The sequence below is a fragment of the Gorilla gorilla genome, chromosome 22 (genome assembly GCF_029281585.2).
Source record: "Gorilla gorilla gorilla isolate KB3781 chromosome 22, NHGRI_mGorGor1-v2.1_pri, whole genome shotgun sequence".
NCBI classification, from domain to species: Eukaryota; Metazoa; Chordata; class Mammalia; order Primates; family Hominidae; genus Gorilla; species Gorilla gorilla.
Genome location: NC_073246.2, coordinates 46,470,153 through 46,491,256, shown reverse-complemented (window position 1 = coordinate 46,491,256; position 21,104 = coordinate 46,470,153). Strand labels below are relative to the sequence as shown.

The window sequence follows — 21,104 nt, the reverse complement described above, 5'->3', positions numbered from 1 at the left end:
GGCTCCTGAGACTGGAGAATCCTGCTTGGCAGCAAAGACACAGTCAGCAGGAGACAAGGATTGAGCACTCAGCAGCTGGACTTCTTGCCTGAGCAGAAGCTGTAGCAGGCCAGGCGGGAGCTTGCGGGGCGGCAGAGGAGGGACACGCAGGAGGCCGGGCAGCAGCAGCTGGACTGGCAGCAGGAGGTGGGGGCACAGCAGGAGGAGATGGGCACACAGCAGGTGGACCTGCACACGGGGTGGCAGAGGAGGGACACAGAGGAGGAGGGTCTGCAGCAGGAGGTGGTGCAGCAAGCTGGCTGGCAGCTAGACTGCTGGCAGCATGAAGAGGAAGCCCTAGAGCAGACAGGCACACAGCAGATGGGCTTGCAGTAGACAGTCTTGCAGCAGACGGGCACGCAGCAGGCCTGCTGGTAGGAGGAGGAGGTGCAGCAAGCCGGCTGGCAGCTAGACTGCTGGCAGCTAGACTGCTGGCAGCATGAAGAGGAATCCTCAGAGCAGGTGGACACACAGCACACAGGCTTGCAGCAGATGGGCACACAGCAGGCCGGCTGGCAGGAGGAAGAAGCACAGCAAGGTGGCTGGCAGCTAGACTGCTGGCAGCACAAAGAAGCAGCCCCACAGCAGACAGGCACACAGCACACAGGCTTGCAGCAGACAGTCTTGCAGCAGACGGGCACGCAGCAGGCCTGCTGGCAGGGGGAGGAGGTGCAGCAAGCTGGCTGGCAGCTAGACTGCTGGCAGCATGAGGGCGTGCAGGAGCTGGTGCAGCCTGATTGGCAGGCGCTGGGCTCACAGGCCGCCTGGCAGCAGGGGCTGGACACACAGCTCACTGGGGTGCAGACCAGGCTCAGGCAGGGGGCCGGGGCGCAGCAGCTGGGGGCGCCGCAGGGGGGCTCACAGCAGCAATCGGGGCAGTCGTCCACCTGCCAGGAGTCGGAGCAAGCGCTAGAGCAGACGGACATGGTGGACGCGGCCATGCTCGGGTGTGGAGGAGGTGAGCTGGGGGAGGTGTGAGTGTGTGAGTGTGTGTGTGAGTGTGTGAGTGAGTGTGTGAGTGTGTGAGTGTGTGAGTGAGTGTGTGAGTGAGTGTGTGAGTGAGTGTGTGAGTGAGTGTGTGAGTGTGTGAGTGAGTGTGTGAGGGAGTGAGTGAGTGTGTGAGTGAGTGTGTGAGGGAGTGAGTGAGTGTGTGAGGGAGTGAGTGTGTGAGTGTGTGAGTGAGTGTGTGAGTGTGTGAGTGAGTGTGTGAGGGAGTGAGTGAGTGAGTGAGTGAGGTGCTCAGGGCTGTGGGGCTTTTAAATCCCTCCCTGGCGTGTGTTGTCCCAACAGGAGGCTCCACAAGCTTCTCTTCCTTGTTGGTGTTTACAGCTGGTGGCTGGAGATGCGTCATTCGTGCTGGTTTATCTCTTTGTTTTTCCCTTATTAAACTGGTGTGTATGTCGCAGGGCTCTGTTTCTTCATCAGTTTTTATTTTGGCCACAGAAATGTGGTGGAAAATATTTCCTTTTTTTTTTTTTTTTTTTTGAGAGGGAGTCTTGCTCTGTCACGCAGGCTGGAGTGCAGTGGCGTGAACTTGGCTCACTGCAACCTCCGCCCCCTGGGTTCAAGCGATTCTCCCACCTCAGCCTCCCGAGTAGCTGGGATTACAGGCACGCTGTAATTTTTGTATTGTTAGTAGAGACGGGGTTTCACCATCTTGGCCAGGCTGGTCTTGAACTCCTGACCTCATGATCCACCCGCCTCAGCCTCCCAAAGTGCTGGGATTACAGGCGTGAGCCACCGTGTCTGGCCGGAAAATATTTCAAGCAAGCTTTTGTTGAGTTGAGGTTTTAGAGATGAACGTTTCTCCAAAGGAAGCAATTCTGTTTCCACCTATCCTGTTTCTGGACTGATTAGATATATTTTATTACTTTTAGCATCTTAAAACATAAACATGGAGAAAAATGTACACTTCATATGAAAAAAAACGGCACAGATGATAAGAGGAAGTTGGCCAAGCTCAGTGACCCATGCCTCTAATCCCAGCACTTTGGGAGGCTGAGGTGGGTGGATCACGAGGTCAGGAGTTTGAGACCAGCCTGGCCAGCATGGTGAAACCCCGTCTCTACTAAAAACACAAAAAATTAGCCAGGCATGGTGGCATGTGCCTGTAGTCCCAGCTACTTAGGAGGCTGAGGCAGGAGAATTCTTGAACCCAGGAGGTGGAGGTTGCAGTGAGCTGAGATTGCACCATTGCACCCCAGCCTATGTGACAGAGCAAGACTCTGTCTCAAAAAAAAAAAAAAAGCTAAGTGGCCCTCCCTTTGATCCCTCACACCCCGTGAGGAGAATGCTCAGAGATTCAGTAGCTGGTGGATCCAAGCTTTATTTTTGTCTCTTCAGCTCTTCCATGCCACCCTCAGAGGCTCTTTGTTTTATTTGAAGCTGCACTCTGGATTATTTCAATTTTCATTTTGCCTTGGTGAAAGATCAAGTACTTTTTCATATATGGTGATTTTAGGACATACATTTTAAGATTCCTTGCTTGTCTGAAAATATGTCAACTTTATCCTCACATTTATAATGATAGTTTAGCTGGGTATAAAATTCTGGTTTTAAATTACTTTTCCTCAAAATGGTGAACACATGTCACCATTTTTTTGTGATGTCCAGTGTTGCTGATGACAGTCTGATGCTGGTCATTTGTCATTTTTTAGTTTCTCTCTCTCTTTCCTTAACTCTCTGGGAGCATTTGGATTTCTTCTTATTGTTCTAAAGTGGCACGCTTTTGTTTCTAGGCTAATGCATTATTTTACTTTCTGTGGTTAGAACTTATTGAGCCTTTCAATATAAAGACTTATTTCCGAAGTGTTTTTCCATTTTTAATAATAATTTCATCTTTCCTGGTCTCTCTTTTTATGACTTTTTATTTTCATCTTGTGATGAATGAAATATGTTATCCATTCACTCTGATGATGTTACTTTGAGTTTTTAAATGTTTTTTTCTTGTTTCATTGGACATCAGATAGTCTGCTCATTGGTGGCAGTTCATTCAGTTTTCTGAATAAAAGACTATTTTATTCCAGTGCCTTAGGGTCCTGCTCCAATTTACTCCCTAACCTGTTTTTGTCTGCTTCTCTTTTCTACAAACATATGAAGGACCCTGCTGAGCCTCCCGTTTTTGTTAGATAATTTTGATTTCATTTTTTATAACTCTTTAAATATCCTTTCAGTGATTATTAGTATAGGTGTGTGAGATCTGTGTGCTTAATCCGCTTTCCGGGACTGAAGGACTTGGTGATGCTTTCAGGAGGTGATAGGAAAGCCAGGAAGTCTAGGGTGACATTGTATTAGTGGATGTACTACAGACACACACAGTGCAAGTACGGTCTTTTTACGTCAGCCACAACATGAGGTACAACTTTAGAGCCCCGGACTCACTGGAGACATGAATTTTTGGATTATGGAACTTTCCACTGGGGGCCAGCAGGGCAGCTTCTGTGGACAATCAAATGATCAAACCATTTCTTAAATCAAGCAGACACTCTGGGGATTTGAGTGAGCTGAGTGGCAGGGATTAAATGGCCCTGGTTGGGAGAGGGAGGTGCCAGGAGGGGATGTGAGTCTGGAGGGCAGGGTGGCCGACGGCCAGGTCTTCTGCAAGTGACACACATTTGGATTCTTCTTTTCCAGAACATAGTCTTTTGTTTTATTTGACTCCCTTTCATCGTGGCTGGCTGCCCAGCACAACGCTGGAGAGGCGATGACAGCAGCCCTCTGGTCTTTTTTCCAAAGTTAACAGAAATGCTTCCCGCAGCTCCACACTAAGCCGATGTTTGCTGCTTTGTCGCACAGCCTTGGTCTCGTGCATGCAGTGTTTTCCTACTTTAGTTTATCATGAATTTTGCCTCAGGCTTTTAAGGAAGGAGTGAGTTTGTTTGTGTATGTGTGTGTGTGTGTGTGTGTGAATGTGTGTGTATTAATCTACTGAGAGTTCCAGTGGCTTTTCTGCTTCTATTTTATGAGTATAGTTAATGATACCCTTTGTAACTTGAGTGATATACATTACTTGATAATGGCTCATTATCCCTTTTTCCCCAGCTTTATTGAGATGTAATTGACACATAAGAATTATATAAATTCAGGATGTCTTGATACATGTACACATTGTGTGATGATTACCACGGTCAAGCTAATTAATATGTCCATCACCCCATGTAGTTACCTTTATTTTGTGATGAGACATTTAACATGGACTCTTAGAAGATTTTGGTGTTACTATGTTGCATTCTGTGTTACAGTCAACTGTCCTCATGCTGCACATGAGGTTTCCAGAACTGACTCATCCTGCACAGCTGAAGCTGTATCCTGTCATCAACACGTCCCCACTCCCTGCACCCCCTGGCCCTCGAATCCCCATTCTACTCTCTGCTTTGGTGAACTTGGCTTTTTTAGATTCCACAAATAAGCGAGGTCTGCAGTATTTGTCTTTCTGTGCCTGGGTCACTTCACCTAGCATAGTGTGTGCAGGTTCATCCATGTTGCCACAGATGACAGGATCTCCTTCCTTTCTATGGCTGAATCGTATTCCATCGTGCATATACACCGCATTTTCTTTATCCACTCATCTGTTGATGGTCACTTATGTTGCTTCCGTATCTTCGCTGTTGTGAATAGCGCTGCAGTTAGCATGGCAGTGCAGGTATCTCTGACCTCTGGCTTTAATTTGTCTTGTATAAATACACAGAAGTGGGATTGCTCATCACATGGTAGTTCCATTTTTAATTTTTAAGTTTTTAATTTTTTTTTTTTTGAGATAGAGTCTCGCTCTGTTGCCCAGGCTGGAGTGCAGTGGCGCAATCTCGGCTCACTGCAAGCTCTGCCTCCCGGGTTCACGCCATTCTCCTGCCTCAGCCTCCCAAGTAGCTGGGACTACAGGCGCCTGTCACCACACCTGGCCAATTTTTGTATTTTTAGTAGAGACGGGGTTTCACCATGTTAGCCAGGATGGTCTCGATCTCCTGACCTCGTGATCTGCCCGCCTTGGCCTCTCAAAGTGCTGGGATTACAGGCATGAGCCACTGCGCCCGGCCCCATTTTTAATTTTTTGAGGAACTTCCGTACTATTTCCCATAATGGCTATACATAGTGGCTTAGTTTCCTGTTAATGTAGGTTCATACAATCTCTTACATTATTTTTTTAAATGACATTGGTCTACAGTCCTATCTCTCTCGCTGTTGTTCCTGGTTTTGGCATCAGGGTGTCACCAGTCTTACTAGAGGAATCCAGAGGACCTCTGGCTTCTTCTGATCTCTGGAATATTTCAAGTATCACAGAAAAGTCTTTGTATTGAAGGCTGATGGTATATACCTTTGAAACATCTGAGTCTGCCTTCTGAAGAATGGGCTTTTTCAATACCATTTCCATATTTTCCTGGATATCATTGTATTAAAATTTTTGTCTTGTTACTCAGGGTAGGTAATTTATATTTTTTAGAACACAGTACATTTAATTTATATTTCCAAATTTTAGGATAAATATACCCGTACTATTTTCTTATACTGAAAAAGGAAAATCTCTGAATCTGTGAGCATACTTCTTTTTCCATCTTTCATGTCTGCTTATTTTTATTAGACTTTATTTTTATTTTCTTTAGATTTTCCTTGATGGGTGTCTGTGGATTTTTGTGGATGTTTGAAAAGAGGGAGTCGTGTTTCTTCTTGTTGGAGATTGCTGAGTAAAAGTTTCAGAAAGCATTGTGGGTGGTAAACTTTCCGGATCCCTGTTGTTTAAGAACAGCCTTCCCGCTGACACCTGCCACAGCAGAGTCTAGGTGCAGAATTTCTTCCCTCCACCTTGGTAGAGGCTGGGCCACCAATGCGTCTCATATTTGCATAACTTTGATCTTCTTGTGAAGTCTTTCGTCTATCTAGAACCTGGCACTATTGTCTCTTTCTTGTACTTCATTCATTTCACCAGACCCCTCCCCCGTCACTGCCATCAGCTGTGTTCATCCCCTCGGTCCCATCTTCCTTTAGTTCAAAAAACTTTTATTCCCATATGGGTCTGATGATTTTCTTCCATTCTTGGATTTTCTCCCCACTGCGATCCCGGTTAGGATCACAGACCCTGGGTCTCCTGGGCTCTTCCCGCTCAGATCTCAGGCTCTTCTTGGCTTTATCTCTGTCCTTCTGCATTGGGTTTGGGTCAATCCTTGCCTGAACTGGGGTCACTGTATCAGCAATTCTGCTTTCAGGGTCTATTATGCAGACCATCATTGAGTTTCATCTGTGTTGAGAGTGTCATGCTTTCAGTCTCCTGGAACTTCGGGTGTTTTCCTTCCTCCTCTTCCTCCTCCTTTTTAGTAGCAACCTGTTCTTGTTTCATGGAGTGACAGCCTCTTTGTTTCCTCACATCTGCATCATCGCTTGTTCAGACTTTGCTTCTCTGTCATGCTGTGATTTCCTCACACGTCTGAGGACTCTTAGTTGTTGTTCACATGTTTAAGTCAGGGTCTAGATTGTTTGGCATTCATTGCTGAAAGGTTTTCTGCACATAGATACACATATTCTGCACCCAGAGCTGATGCTGGGGCTCTGATGAGGGGGGCCTTGTTCATCACTGATTGGACATGGGGGCTTCAGTTCATCTTGGCATCCAGAACTTCCTGGGGCGTGGCCTCTTCCTCTCCAGCTTGGGACCTAGGCTGGGAGTCTCCTGGCCAGCCCCACCCTTCCTGGTTCTCCCGCTGGTTGCAGGCATGGAATGGCTCTTCTTCAGAACTCGACCCATCAGTTAAAGACCACTGAGTGCCCACAGCCATCCCCATGTATGGTCCCTTTGCTAGGGTCTCCGGGAAAAGTCATTTGTCTTCAGAGTCCTTCTGCCTTTCTTTCTGTTGGATTTAAAGTCAATAGAACCTGATCTTTTTGTCTTGCCTTTCCCAGAAAATCCTTACTGACCTGGTCTGTGGATGGCATGCCTCCGTTTTCTATCACTGCTCTGGCGCCATTCATTTTTATTTGGATGAAGGGGAGGTGGAGGCATTGGCCAGTGGCCATCCCAAATGGAGCACTGAGACTATTTGTTTTTAACACATTGACCAAGAGAAAATTCACAAGCCATGAAGTTCACCCACTGTAAGTGCACAATCCACTGGTTTTTAGTATATTCCCAGTGTTTCTCAGCCATCACCAATATGTAATTTTACAACATTCCCACTCCAAAAACCACACCCATAAGCAGTCACTCCTCATGAGCCCCTCCACCAGCCTTGGTCACACACTCATCTACTTCCTTTCTCTGCAGATTTGCCTGTTCTGAGTCTTTCATACAAACAGAATCCCACCACATGTGGCCTCTCACTGAGCATCACGCTTTCAAGGCTCATGCATGTTGTAGCCTGTGTCAGTATTTGATCCCTTTTCACGGCTGAATAATATTCCCATGGGAATGGGCTGCGTTTTGCTTGTGTGGATAGGCTGTGTTTTGCTTGTCCATTCATCCTCTGATGGACATTTGGGCTCTTTCCACTTCTTGGCTACTGTCAGTGGTGCTGTGTACATGGGCACACAAATCTGTGTGTGGATGTTTGTTTCATTCCTCCGGGGTAGATGCCTAGAACTGGACTGACAGGGTCACAGGGTCACACAGTGAGTGACATTTTGAGGAACTGTTTTCCAAGGTGCTTTCACTGGGGGTTGAAGCTCTGATGAGGCAGAAGACACATCGAATGAGGACCCAGAGTAGGAGTCAGAGCTGAGACCCCCCACCAGGAGGTGTCCTCCCTGGGGATGGCCAGACAGGCTGGGTCCTTTCGGTGCCTCGGACAAGGGAAGGTGGGGGACAATGGCAAATGTGGAGGAGGTCAGAGAGCCAGCCCCGGGCCCTCATCCTGGCTCTCTGTTCTGACCCTGTGGCCATCAGTGGGCACAGTGATGTGGGGCTCAGACACGCATGTGTGGGGAGCCCCTCCCGAGGATGGCCCCGGAGACCTAGGATGAAGGCTTGGCCCCTGCCAGCTGCCCCAAAAACCAGGGCAGGTTTTTGGACAAACATCTCTGTCCCTGGAGGCCCTCATTTGTCCTTTCATGGGGACTTGGCTTTGCTTCCAAGGAGGTGGACAAGGCTGTGTCAGTTTGGCCTCCAGCCCTGGAGATGGCTGCTGCTGGTTGTCCTGGGTGGTCTGCCTCGAGGGGAGTGAGGGAGGCGGCTGTGCTGACCACAGGGAGCTCTGTGGGGTGGGACTCCGGGAGGTCCTGGTGCTGGGGCTGGTGGCCTCTGTCATTGACATGCAAGGGTCATTTGCTGGAGCCGGACCTGCGCTCTCAAATGCGCACGGCGACCTGGTGGAAAGAGTGCAGCAGCTTGTGCCACTTCCCCAACGTGGCATCTGGGACGGAGGGTGGCAGGCAGAGCTGAGGGCTATTTGGGAGAGACCTGGGAGGCTGGGGGTGTGGGGACAGGGTCCTCGGGGTCAGAGTCCAGGACCATGGGACCAGGAAGGAGCCAGGACCCTGAATCTCTAGGCGAGGCCGCATGGGGCAGGGGGGCCCACAGGCTTGGTTAGTGGGTGCCATGGTCCCTGCCCATCTGTGTTCTCGCCAGCGATGCCTGAGCAATGGGTATTCCAGAACCCCACGAATACTGGGCTGCTGGGCTGGAGTCCTGGGGGAGGGCGTGGTCCCCATGTCTTACTGTGGAGGAGACAAGGGCTGCAGTGACGGGCACTGTGGTCCATAGCTGGTCTCCCCAGGGGTAACAGGAGGGGTGAGGCTGCTGGCTGCAGCTAGGCCCCGGGTGGGCTACCCCAGGCCTGGGGGGCAGCCATGAGCTGGGGAGGGTGAATGTGGCTCAGGGGCCCAGAGCGCTGCCAGGGTCCACTTTGTCCCAAAACTCCTGGCCTTAGTTCCAGAGGCAGCTTTCCTAAGATGGGCCGGGGGGCCACGTGCTGGGATTGGGGGCCCACAGGGCTAAGAGGGAGACTGGCCTTCAGGGTTCATAGAGGCCAGCACCAGGCGGCATTGCTTCCTGCCTCATCCCATGCCCCTCGGGGGTCCACAGACAGGATGGAAGGTCGACAGAGACAGAGGGGTGGAGCCAGGCCTGCTGGGGGTCAGGACTCTCCCTGCAGTCAGGGGTGGCATCACTTCCCACCTCACCCTGTGCCCCCCGGGGGTCCACAGACAGGACAGAGGTTGGTGTGAGACAGAGGCGGCTTTATTAGAACTAGAGGGGGTGCTGCCCAGAGTGGAACCAGGCCTGCTGGGGGTTAGTTCTGCAGAACTTGGGTCTGGGGGAGCGGCTGGGGTCCCACAGGCAGCCATCATTTGGGAAGGACAGGGGGAGCATCCTGGTCCCTAAGACAAAGAGCCTGCCCCACCTTCTGAGGGTGTCAAAGCCAGAGAGGGCAGAGCTGGCTGGGGCAGCTGGGAGGTCAGCCCCTGGTTGGAAGGGACTCTGGATGACATCCAGGGCTGTCAGCAGCTGGACTTCTGGCCAGAGCAGAGGCTGTAGCAGGCAGGGCGGGAGCACACGGGGTGGCAGAGGAGGGAAACACAGGAGGCCGTGCGGCAGCAGCTGGGCTGGCAGGAGGAGGCAGAGGCACCGCAGGAGGGGACGGGCACGCAGCAGGTGGACCTACACACAGGGCGGCAGAGGAGGGACACGGAGGAGGAGGGTCTGCAGCAGGAGGTGGTGCAGCAAGCTGGCTGGCAGCTAGACTGCTGGCAGCATGAAGTGGAAGCCCCAGAGCACATAGGCACATAGCAGACGGACTTAGAGCAGACAGGCACACAGCAGGCCTGCTGGCATGGGGAGGAGGTGCAGCAAGTTGGCTGGCAGCTAGACTGCTGGCAGCATGAAGGGGAAGACTCGGAGCAGGTAGGCACGAAGCACACAGGCTTGTTACAGACGGGCACGCAGCAGACGGGCTTGCAGCAGACAGGCACGCAGCAGGCCTGCTGGCAGGGGGAGGAGGTACAGCAAGCCGGCTGGCAGCTAGACTGCTGGTAGCATGAGGGCGTGCAGGAGCTGGTGCAGCCTGATTGGCAGGGGCTGGGCTCACAGGCCACCTGGCAGCAGGGGCTGGACACACAGCTCACTGGGGTGCAGACCAGGGTCAGGCAGGGGGCTGGGGCACAGCAGCTGGGGGCGCAGCAGCAGGGCTCGCAGCAGCTCTCTGGGCAGTCGTCCACCCGCCAAGAGTCAGTGCAGGCGCTGGAGCAGATGGACATGGTGGATGGGGCCATGCTGGAGTGGGGAGGCGGTGAGCTGGGGTAGGTGTGTGAGTGAGTGAGTGTGTGAGTGAGTGTGTGTGTGAGCCTGTTGGCTGCTGGGGCTTTTATATGCCCAGGGCCTGTGTTTTCCCAGCAGGAGACTCAGCAATGCCCTCCCCTTCCGTGTTGGTGTTGGAAGCCGGGAGGACCCTCATTATTTCTGCTTCCTTTGCCCTGACTTGTCCTCACTCTGCTCCTAACACTCGGCTGCTCCCGGGCAGGACCGGCGCCCCTGGCTGAGCCTGTCCCCCGGGAACACCAGGAGGGAAGTTCTGGTGTTCACCTGGGGCTGACCTGGTGACTTCCACCTGGCAGGTCCCGTGACTGTGCCCAGCGTGGGCCCTCAGCCTGGGGGAGGCCCAGCCTCTGTCTGCAGGGACCTCACGGGGTGGGCTGGCATGGCCGCGATTGGGAGAGCCAGGACGGAGGTGCCTGTGTTGGGAAAAGATGCTTGAGGACAGCGCTTCCTGGCGGGCTCTGGGATCTTCTGAGATCCTGATGTCTGCCAAGGGCAGGAGGACAGGGAGGACCTCCCCTCCTCTGAGGAGATGGAATGTTCTGGCAAGGCCTCTGGACAGTCAGCTCATTATGAGGACAACAAGGTTTGGGGACTGGCCTTTGGGTCTGGACTGCCATGCCCTGGAGCCCTGGTCAGGTCTGAGAGGGGCGGGTGCAGGTCAGGTTCTGAGGGTGGGGAGGGGCCTCTACCTTGGAGAGGCAGGTGTGGAGTGAGGGTTGCGTGGAGAGTGGAGGATACTTGGGGTCTGGATGAGAAAAGTGTCAGATGGGGCCACAGTCAGCCCCACTGCCCAGACGCCTGGTCTTACTCTATGTTTGCACCTTGGCTGAAGCCACACGCCAAGAAATTGAAATGTGATGTGAATTTCCAGTATCTGTAGGTGACATCATTGTCCACCTAGGATCAGAGTGACTGTCCCAGGCCATGCTCACTGAAGGGCTGGATGAGAGACAAAGTCACTGCACCCAGCACCCCCTACCTGTACCTCTGCCATGACAGTGTGGAAATACAATGGGAAAGGAAGCCCGTCAGCCTGGCAGACCCAAGTATAAAATGCCCAGTGGAATGTTAGAGGGTCAGATGTGAACGAAAGCGTAAACCTTGACCAGAACACATACAACATATGTCCCCTGAAAACCCGGCAGGGTTGGGTGCTGGAGACCGGTCCACGTGCCTCAGCTCAGCTCAGCTCAGCATCCATGATGTTCCCATCACAGCCCTGAAGGAATCGTTGGGTACACAAATGAAGATATGAACTGCCAGAAAGTACTTGCAATCTCCATGACCGGTGGAAGATTAATGTGAAAAATTTAAAGTCCTTACCACTAAAACAGGATAAGATACAAAAGAAATGAATACGAGACTAAAAATTTTAAATTTCCAATAAGCATTAATGAGATGAACAGCTAGTTGATCTCATTAATAACTAAAGTTTCTCAGGTTTAAACACACATCTCCCACCTGTAAGAGCAAACAAGATTTAAAATGCTGATAATATCCAGTATTGCAGAGCGAGGGGCTTCATTCTTAGAAACCCTTGGCAGGTGTAATTTTATTTAAATTGTGATCAACCATAAAATAAAATGTACCATTTTACCCATTTTAAAGTGTGCAATTCAGTGACAGTACAGTCGTAATGTTGTGCAACCATCCCCACTACCTAGTTCCAGAATACTATCATCGCTCCCAAAGGAACCCCCGTACTATTAAGCAGCCACGCCCAGCCCCTGGCAACCACTACTATTCTGCTTGTCTCTATGGATTTGCCTGTTCTGCACATTTCATATAGACGCAGTCATGGAATATGTGGTCTTTGTGTCTAGCTTTGTTCACTTAGCATGTTCTCAAGGTACACCCGTGTTGGGGTATGTTTCAGAACGCCGTTCCTTTTTTTGGCTGAATCATATTCCATCATAGGGACACACCACATTTCATTTATCCATTCATCTGCTAATGCACTTTTGGGTTCTTTTCAACTTTTGGCTAGTGTGAATAGTGCTTCTATAAACATTCTTTTTTTTTTTTGAGACAGAGTCTCCCTCTGTCACCCAGGCTGGAGTGCAGTGGCACCATCTCGGCTCACTGCAACCTCCACCTCCCGGGTTCAAGTGATTTCCCTGCCTCAGCCTCCCAAGTAGCTGGGATTACAGGCGCGCACCACCACACCTGGCTAATTTTTTATATTTTTGGTAGAGACGGGGTTTCACCGTGTTGGCCAGGCTGGTCTTGAACTCCTGACCTCAAGTGATCCTCCTGCCTCGGCCTCCCAAAGTGCTGGGATTACAGGCGTGAGCCACTGCACCCTGCCCTATAAACATTCTTGTACATGTTTCTGTCTGAAGACCTCTTTTTAATTCTGTTGGGTATGTACCTAGGAGTGGGAACTGATGAGTTGTATGGAATTCCATGTTTACATTTTGAGGACCTGCCAGACTGTTTTTCACAGCATCTGTACCATTTTATAGTCTCACTAGCAATGTACAAACATTCCAGTTTCTCTTCATCCTTGTCAACATCTGCTACCTTCTATTTGTTGGTGTATGTGTGTGTTAAATTATAGCCATCTTAGTGGGTATGAAGTATCAACAGCATGTCATTGTGGTGTGGATTTCTGTTTCCCTAATGACCAATAACATTGAGCTTCCTTTCCTGCGTGTATCATCCATTTGCATATCCTCCTTGGAGAAATGTCTATTAAAGGACTTTGCCTATTTTTAAATTGGGTTGACTTTTTGTTTGAATTATAAGAGTTCTTTATATATTCTGGGTGTTAGATCCTTATTAGAATTATGATTTACAAGCATGTTCTTCCCTTGTGTGGGTTGTTTTACTCTCTTGATAGTGTCCTTTGATGCACAAAACTTTTTAATTTTGATGACATCCAATTTATCTATTTTTTCCTTTTGTTGCTTATGCTTCTGGTGTCATATCTAAAAAACCATTGCCCAACATAAGGTCATATATATTTACTCTTATGTTTCCTTCTAAGAATTTTATGGCTTTATCTCATATATGTAGGGCTTTGATCCATTTTTAGTTAATTTGTTGGTGTGAGATGTAGTGCAACTTTATGATTTTGTGTGTAGATATCCAGTTGTCCTAGCACCATTAAAACAAATAGAGACAGGGTATTGCTCAGCCTGTTGCCCAGGCTGGAGTGCAGTGGCACAATCATAACTCATTGCAGCCTCAAACTCCTGGACTTAAGTGATCCTCCCACCTCAGTTTCCCAGGTAGCTGGGACTACAGGTGCACACCACCATATTTGGCTAATTAAAAAACATATTTTTTTAGGGACCAGGGTCTTACTCTGTTACCCAGGCTGGTCTCGAACTCTTGGCCTTAAACAATCCTCTCATCTCAACCTCCTGAGTAGTTGGGATTACAGGCATAAGCCATCATTTTATAGCATTTGTGTACCTAACATCAGTTATAAACATTTATGTACCTAACATCAGACCCCCAAAATATATCAAGCATAAATGGAAAGAAGAGAAGAAAGAAATAGGCAATTCCAGTTCAACAATAATATTTGAAGACTTCAATAAGTCACTTCCACTGATTAAAAATTTTTTTTAAATGGAACTAGATCAAAGATCAATAACGAAATAGAGAACTTGAAGAACACTATAAACAAGCTAGATCTAATATGGCCGTATATAAAACATTCAACCCAACAACAGCAGAATACAAATTCTTCTCAATTCTCCAGATTAGACCATATGTTAGTCCAAAAAACAAGTCTCAATAAATTTAAAATGATTGAAATCATATAATGTATCTTCTCTGACCACAGTGGGAATTAGAAATCAATAACAGAAGGAAAACTGGAAAATTCACAAATATGTGGCAACTAAACAACACACACTTATAACAACCAGTTGATCGAAGAATAAATCAAAAGAGAAGTTAGAAAATAGTATGGGATAAATGACAGTGACAATATAACAAACCAAAACTTACGGGATACGGCAAAACAGTTTATGGAGGGAAATTTATAGCTATAAATGCTTATATTAAAAAACAAGAAAGATCTCAATTCAGCAATCTAACTTCACACCTTAAGGAACCAGGAAAAGGAAGAGCAAACTAAACCAAAACCTAGAAGAAGGAAGAAAATAAAGATTCTACGTAGAATAAAGGGAGCAAATAAAGAAATTGAGAATAGAAAAACAATGGAACCAACGAAGCCTAAAATTAGTTTTTTGAAAGCAACAATAAAATTTACAAACCTTTAACTAGACTGAGAAAAAAGAGAAGGCTCTAATTATTAAAATCAGAAATGAAAGTGGGAACATTACTGCTGACCTATATAGATAAAAAAGACCATAAGAGAATATATGGACAATTGTACACTAACACATAAAATCAATAAAATTTATTCCATTTAAGCATGTTTAGTCATATTAAATAATTCATAATGTAGGTAACCTAGATGTAATGGATAAATTCCTATTAACATACAAACTACCAAAACTGATACCTTTATTAGTGTTCTTTATTTCTTTTCTTCTTTTTCTTTTTGAGATGGAGTCTCACACTGTCACCCAGGCTGGAGTGCAGTGGCACGATCTTGGCTCACTGCAACCTCTGCCTCCCAGGTTCAAGCGATTCTCCTTGCCTCAGCCTCCCAAGTAGCTGGGATTACAGGTGCCCACCACCACACTCAGCTATTTTTTTTTTTTTTTGTATTTTTAGCAGAGATGGAGTTTCACTATGTTGGCCAGGCTGGTCTCAAACCCTTGACCTTCTGATCTTCCCGCCTCAGCCTCCCAAAGTGCTGGGATTACAGGCATGAGCCACTGTGCCCAGCCAGTTCTTTATTTCTTAATATGGCTTCAAGTTATTGTCTAGTGCCCTTTGATTTCATCCTGAGCTGTCATTTCTTGTAGGGCAGGCCTACTGGCAATAAACCCTCTCAGTATTTATTTATCCAGAAGTGTCCTAATTTCTCCTTTAGTTTCAAAGAATCATTTCATTGGACACAGACTTCTTGGTGGACAGTTTTTTTCTCTTTCAGCACTTTAAGTACATCATCCCATTGCCTTCTGTTCTTCAAGGTTTTTGAAGAGAAATTGGCTGTTAATCTTCTCTCTTCCTGCTTTCAAGATTCTTGTTTTGTCTTTGGCTGTCAATAATTTAATTTTGTGTTTCTGTGTGGATCTTTTTGAGTTTATTCTACTTGAAGCTCATGGAGCTTCTTGAATGTGTAGATTCAATGTGTTTCATCATATTTGGGAAGTTTTTGGTCATTATTACTTCAAATATTTAAAAAATTATTGTAGTTAAATACACGTGAAATTTATCCCATTTTAAGTGTACCGTTCAGTGATATTAAATACATTCATAATGCAGTGCGGTCATTGCCACCATCCGTCTTCAAAACTTTTCATCTTGGAAAACAGAAACTCTGTTCCCATTAAACACTAACTCCACATTCCTCCTCCTCCCCCCAGGCACCTGGCAACCACCATTTTACTTTCTGTCTCTATCATTTTTCTTCAAATATTTTTGAGTGCTCCATTCTCTCTCTGCTCTTCTTCTGACACTGCTGTTAAGTGTGCTGTTGGTATGTTTGATGTTGTCCTACAGGCCAGTTAAACTCTGTTCAGTTTTAAAATTCTTTTGTTTTTGTTTGTTTTGAGATGGAGTCTCACTCTGTCATTCAGGCTGGAGTGCAGTGGCATGATCTTGGCTCACTGCAACCTCCGCTTCCCAAGTTCAAGTGATTCTCCTGCCTCAGGCTCCCGAGTAGCTGAGATTACAGGCATGAGCCACCACGCCCAGCTATTTATTTATTTATTTTATTTTTAGTAGAGACAGGGTTTCACCATGTTGCCCCAGGCCGTTCTCAAACTCCCAACCTCAAATGATCTGCCTGCCTCAGCCTCCCAAAGTGCTGGGATTACAGGTGTGAGCCATCACGCTCGGCCTCTTTTTGTTTTTATGCCCTTCAGACTGGAGTATTTCACTTGACCTATCTACCTGTTCTCTAATTTTTCCTTCTGTCTGTTCAAATCGGCTGTGGGACTTCTCTAGTGAAATTTTCATATCAGTTATTATACTTTTCAACTCCAGAAGTTCTATTTGATTCCTCTTTATAATCTCTCTCTTTATTGATAGTCTCTCTTGGTTGAGATGTTGTTTTCTTAGTTTCTCTTTATTCTTTCGCCATGGTTTCCTTTAGCTCTTTGAGTATATTTAAGAGAGTTAATGGAAAGACTTTGTCCAGTAAATTCAATCCTGGGCTTCTTCAAGGACATTTTTTACTGATCGGCTTTTTTTTCTTTCTTTCTTTACTGCGAATGAACCATACATTCTTGCTTCTTTGCATGCCTCATAATTTTTGTTGAAAACTGGACATTTGGAATATTATAATTTGATAATTCTGGATGGCAGATTCTCCCTCTTCCCTGTGGTTTGCTGTTGCTGGTTATGTGGCTAGTAGTTTTGTTTTGTTTTTAAGTGACTTTCCTAAACTATTTTAGTAATGACTATACTCTTTGTCATGAAGGGGGTCACTATTCCATTTGCTTAGTGCTCAGATAGTAATTAGACAGAGTTTCTTAAACACCTGGAGTCAAAAGATGTTTTTTTCCCAGTCTTTGTAGCTGGACTCTGTGTTGTGTTGGTCCACACCCTCAGTGCTCACCTGGGCGGTTTGCGACTCTGCCTTCCCCTTCACTTCCCCTTCACTTCCTGCCTTCCCCTTCACTTCCTACCCTCCCCTTCACTTCCTGCCCTCCCCTTCACTTCCTGCTTGCTCAGAGCCTGCAGTTCAGCCAGAGGTGAGCCCTGAGAGCCTCTCAGGTCTTTTCTGTGCCCCATCATGGGCATGCATGGGGGCCTTATAGACTCCCAAGAATATGTGGAATCTTCCAATGCCCTTATTTCCCAAAGCATCTAATTTCTCAGCTCTTCCTCCCAGGTTTTTTGGGGTGTCCGTTGTTTTCCCAACTGATATCCTTTGTCCAGGCGGCAGTGACTGGTTCATTTACCTTTAAATGTTCTGGCCAAGCCTCTGTGTAGCTGCTTCTCTGGCTGGAGGGAATCTGAGTTGGCGAAATAAGGCAAGCCCTGTGTGTTAGTCCTTCAGGAAGCCGTCACTACAGTGCTCCTCTCCTGCCTTGTTCTGTTAGATCTTTAGAGAAGAAATTATTTGCCTTCACATTTCACTTCCCCAGTGCTTGTTCCCCCTCTGCCCACCACAGGATGCCCCTGCCCACAGAATGTGACTGGAAAGCCCCTCATCAAGGTCTCCAAGAACTCCCATTCCTAAATCCTGAGTTGGTTTCTATCACTGTGAGTGCGCGTACCACGGCCCCTGAAGCCCTAGGTCACTCTCCATACCACTCAGGAAGCCTGTGCAAGATGCTCCTGACCCCTGCGACAGCCCTGTGGCCCCCACTTTCCCTGCACCCATCCCTGTGTGGCCTGTCTCTTCCAGCACAGCTGCCTGGCCTGCGCTCCATCCCCACCTTCCCCATCTGGAAGCAAGCCGTGCCTCCTGCGGTGGGACCAGTGAGAATTCCCCTTATGAGCCAGGCACTGGGGACAACAGGATGCCTAAACAGGAACCATTTGGTGGGTGTCTGAGGCCTCTGGACAGCGTTGTTCAGCAGGTGAAGGAGTCCATGTGAGCAGAATTTCCCCGAGGGTTGTGTCTCTGTCCAAATGTCCATCGCTGCAGTTTATGGACAGGGAGCGTCTGCCCCAGCCAGGCCCCACTGGGGTCTTCGAGGCACAGGTGGCCTCACTGCCACCCTCACTCCTGCCTCAAGGGCCAAAGCCAGAGCCCCCTAATATGGGCTGACTTGTGATGCCCCCGAATTCACATGTTGAAGTCCTAAGTTAAGGTCCTATGGATGGGCCCTAATCCAATGACTGGTGTCCTCGTGAGAAGAGGAGATGAGGGCAGAGACACACACAGAGGGACAGCCCCGTAAGGACACAGGGAGGAGACAGTGTCTGCAAGCCCAAGAGAGAGTCTTCAGGAACCAGCCCTGCCACACCTGGGCCTCAATTTCCAGCCCCAGGACTGTGAGGGACCCCATGTGTGTGGCTCGAGCCCCCAGTCCGTGGACTTTGTCACAGCAGCCTGAGCTGACACATGCAGCTCCTCTCAGGTGTGGGGGTCCTTTGTGCCCATAGAGCATGGCCGAGGCCCCCAAACCCGACTGTGCTCTCCTAAGGAGAGAAGAGTGGGCGGCATCGCAGCCCCGGGTCACCAGTGTGGGGGGTGTGGGTGAGGACTGGAGGGGACAGTGTGGCTCTGGCCATCTGCCTGTCTCCCGTGGCAGGAGCTGAGAAACTACCCCCAGGAGGCCTCCTTCCTGCTGTCTGGTCTGGACACATTCCCACACTGTCCTGGGACTCCTCTGTCATCGCCGCCCTGAGACCTTCCTGTTCCCACCGGCCCTCCACCCACCCAGCCCAGCACAGGGAGCTCTGGAGGCCGCGTCTCTGTTCTCTGCTCTGCATCCCAGCTGTAAGCCTGGTGCAGGAACAGAGGGCGTCCCTGAGCGTATGTGAGTGTGCGCAGGAGGCCAGGATGCCCAAGCTGTCCCTGAGTGGAACTCCCTGAGCGCAGGGACAGCTGGAGCCCAAGTCTCCCGCCGTGTCCCACCTCCCAGCACAGCTGGGGCCTGCCACCCCCTGGGACAGCCCCAACCCTTGCCATGGGAAGGAGCCGCTTCTACCCACAGTGAGTGGGGCGTTGGCCTGAGTCATGTGGTGTCCGTGGGACTCAGCCAGTGAACAAGGCTTTTGGGCCCCACAGGACGTGGGAGGGGAGCCGGACAGCAGAACGTGCCACGAGGTGGACAGGAGCTTCCAGGTGTCACACAAAAGCCCCCCGAGGCCCCCCAGCTGGGGGTGTAAAGAGATCCACGGGGCCCAGCCCCCCAGAGCCAGGCCAGGCCCCACTCTGCCCCCTCCAGCCCTGGGTGCAGAGAGTCAGCAGAGTCAGCTGGGGCCGCAGACACTTTATTGGTGCTCAGAGGCAGAGGGTGACGCTCCTGGGGGCGAGACCTGTGTCGGGGGGCCCATTCCCGACCAGTGGAGGGTTGTGGTCTGCAGCCAGGAAGCACCGTGAGGAGCAGCCAGGGCTCGCCCGCCCGGGGGGGAGGTCAGGGAGGAGCCAGTGTGCATCTGAGACCCCACCCCGGGGCTGGGCGGCTGTGGGTGGGGCTGCTCCTTCTGTGTTGAGCTGTGCTGAGGCTGGGTGGGCTGGGAGGTCAGGGGCTTCCAAGGACTGGAAGAGAGGTGGGGCCTGAGCCCGGCTGGCCCTGGGGGACATGGCCGTCAGCAGCTGGACTTCTGGCCTGAGGAGAAGCTGTAGCAGGCCGGGTGGGAGCACACGGGGCGGCAGAGGAGGGACACACAGGAGGCCTGGCGGCAATAGCTGGGCTGGCAGGAGGAGGTGGGGGCACAGCAGGAGGGGATGGGCACACAGCAGGCGGGCCTGCACACGGGGCGGCAGAAGAGGGACACGGAGGAGGAGGGTCTGCAGCAGGAGGTGGTGCAGCAAGCCGGCTGGCAGCTAGACTGCTGGCAGCACAGAGAGGAAGCCCCAGAGCAGACAGGCACACAGCAGACGGGTTTGCAGCAGACAGGCTTACAGCAGACGGGCACACGGCAGGCCTGCTGGCAGGGGGAGGAAGTGCAGCAAGCTGGCTGGCAGCTAGACTGTTGGCAGCATGAAGAGGAATCCTCAGAGCAGGTGGGCGCACAGCACACAGGTTTGCAGCAGACAGGCACACAGCAGGCCTGCTGGCTGGAGGAAGAGGCACAGCAAGCTGGCTGGCAGCTAGACTGTTGGCAGCATGAAGAAGCCCCACAGCAGACGGGCACACAGCACACAGGCTTGCAGCAGACGGGCACGCAGCAGGCCTGCTGGCAGGGGGAGGAGGTGCAGCAAGCCGGCTGGCAGCTAGACTGCTGGCAGCACGAGGGCGTGCAGGAGCTGGTGCAGCCTGACTGGCAGGGGCTGGGCTCACAGGCCACCTGGCAGCAGGGGCTGGACACACAGCTCACTGGGGTGCAGACCAGGGTCACGCAGGGGGCTGGGGCGCAGCAGCTGGGGGTGCAGCAGGGGGGCTCACAGCAGCTCTCTGGGCAGTCGTCCACCTGCCAGGAGTCGGAGTAAGCGCTGGAGCAGACGGACATGGTGGACGCGGCCATGCTGGAGTGGGGAGGAGGTGAGCTGGGGGAGGTGTGAGTGTGTCAGTGTGTCAGTGAGTGAGTGTGTGAGGTTCTTGGGGCTCTCAGGCTTTTATACCCCTCTTGGCCTTGTTGTTCCAGGGCCCACATCTTCCCCTTCCTTGTTGCTGAGAGGCGGTGTCTGTCATAATTAGGGATGTTTGTTTGCTGGTGACATTGTCCATCTCACAAATCTCCTGTCACACCTGGGCTATAGTCTGTCGCATGTGGAACCTCGGGCAGGAGTTGGGGTGGGCCTGATCCCAACTGGGTTCTGGAGGCAAGGACAGCTGTGGGCGTCTGGTGGGTGGGATGTGCCTGGGGCCATCCTTGGTTGCTGGGGCATCGTCCAGCCACTGGCCCCAGCAGCCTCAGGACACGGGCTCCCTCTGCAGGAAGCCAGCCCTTAGGAATTATTTCCCGTGGTGCAAACTCCTCCTCTAGCATGGTCCTTCCCCTGCTGTAGGACACAGGACTGGCCAATTTCTAATCCCCATGGCCTCTGTGCCTCCTGCCCTCTGTTCATTGCCCACCCTGTCCTTTGCTTGGGAGGCAGCAGGACTCTGTTCCAGGGCAGGGATCGTGGGCTCAGCCCACTCCTTGCTGAGGCACAATGGCAGCATCGTGG

The 21,104-nt window shown here is 50.2% G+C and overlaps 3 protein-coding genes across 3 annotated transcripts in view; 1 reads left to right on the top strand and 2 right to left on the bottom strand.

Annotated features, from left to right (window-relative positions):
- The window catches only part of TSPEAR (thrombospondin type laminin G domain and EAR repeats), a 217,830-nt gene that overhangs the window by 67,466 nt on the left and 129,260 nt on the right, over positions 1-21,104 (top strand). The gene's annotated exons all lie outside the window — the stretch shown is intronic.
- Positions 69-10,289, bottom strand: LOC109024496 (keratin-associated protein 10-11). Its single transcript, XM_019017873.3, has 2 exons — positions 9,694-10,289; positions 69-833 (listed from the first exon to the last, which is right to left on the bottom strand). Exons 1-2 carry the CDS (start codon positions 10,228-10,230, stop codon positions 69-71), a joined length of 1,302 nt encoding a protein of 433 aa, XP_018873418.3. The 5' UTR covers positions 10,231-10,289.
- Positions 19,246-20,528, bottom strand: KRTAP10-9 (keratin associated protein 10-9). The gene has a single exon (XM_031005273.2). It carries the CDS (start codon positions 20,456-20,458, stop codon positions 19,580-19,582), a length of 879 nt encoding a protein of 292 aa, XP_030861133.1. The 5' UTR covers positions 20,459-20,528; the 3' UTR covers positions 19,246-19,579.

Bases quoted from the DNA above. Each gene is read 5' to 3' on its own strand.
- LOC109024496 (XM_019017873.3), bottom strand. From the start codon at position 10,230: ATGGCCCCATCCACCATGTCCATCTGCTCCAGCGCCTGCACTGACTCT. The intron at 834-9,693 runs CAGCCAGCTTGC...GTCTGCACCCCA, and splicing joins GCTGCCAGCAGTCTAGCTGC to GTGAGCTGTGTGTCCAGCCC.
- KRTAP10-9 (XM_031005273.2), bottom strand. From the start codon at position 20,458: ATGGCCGCGTCCACCATGTCCGTCTGCTCCAGCGCTTACTCCGACTCC.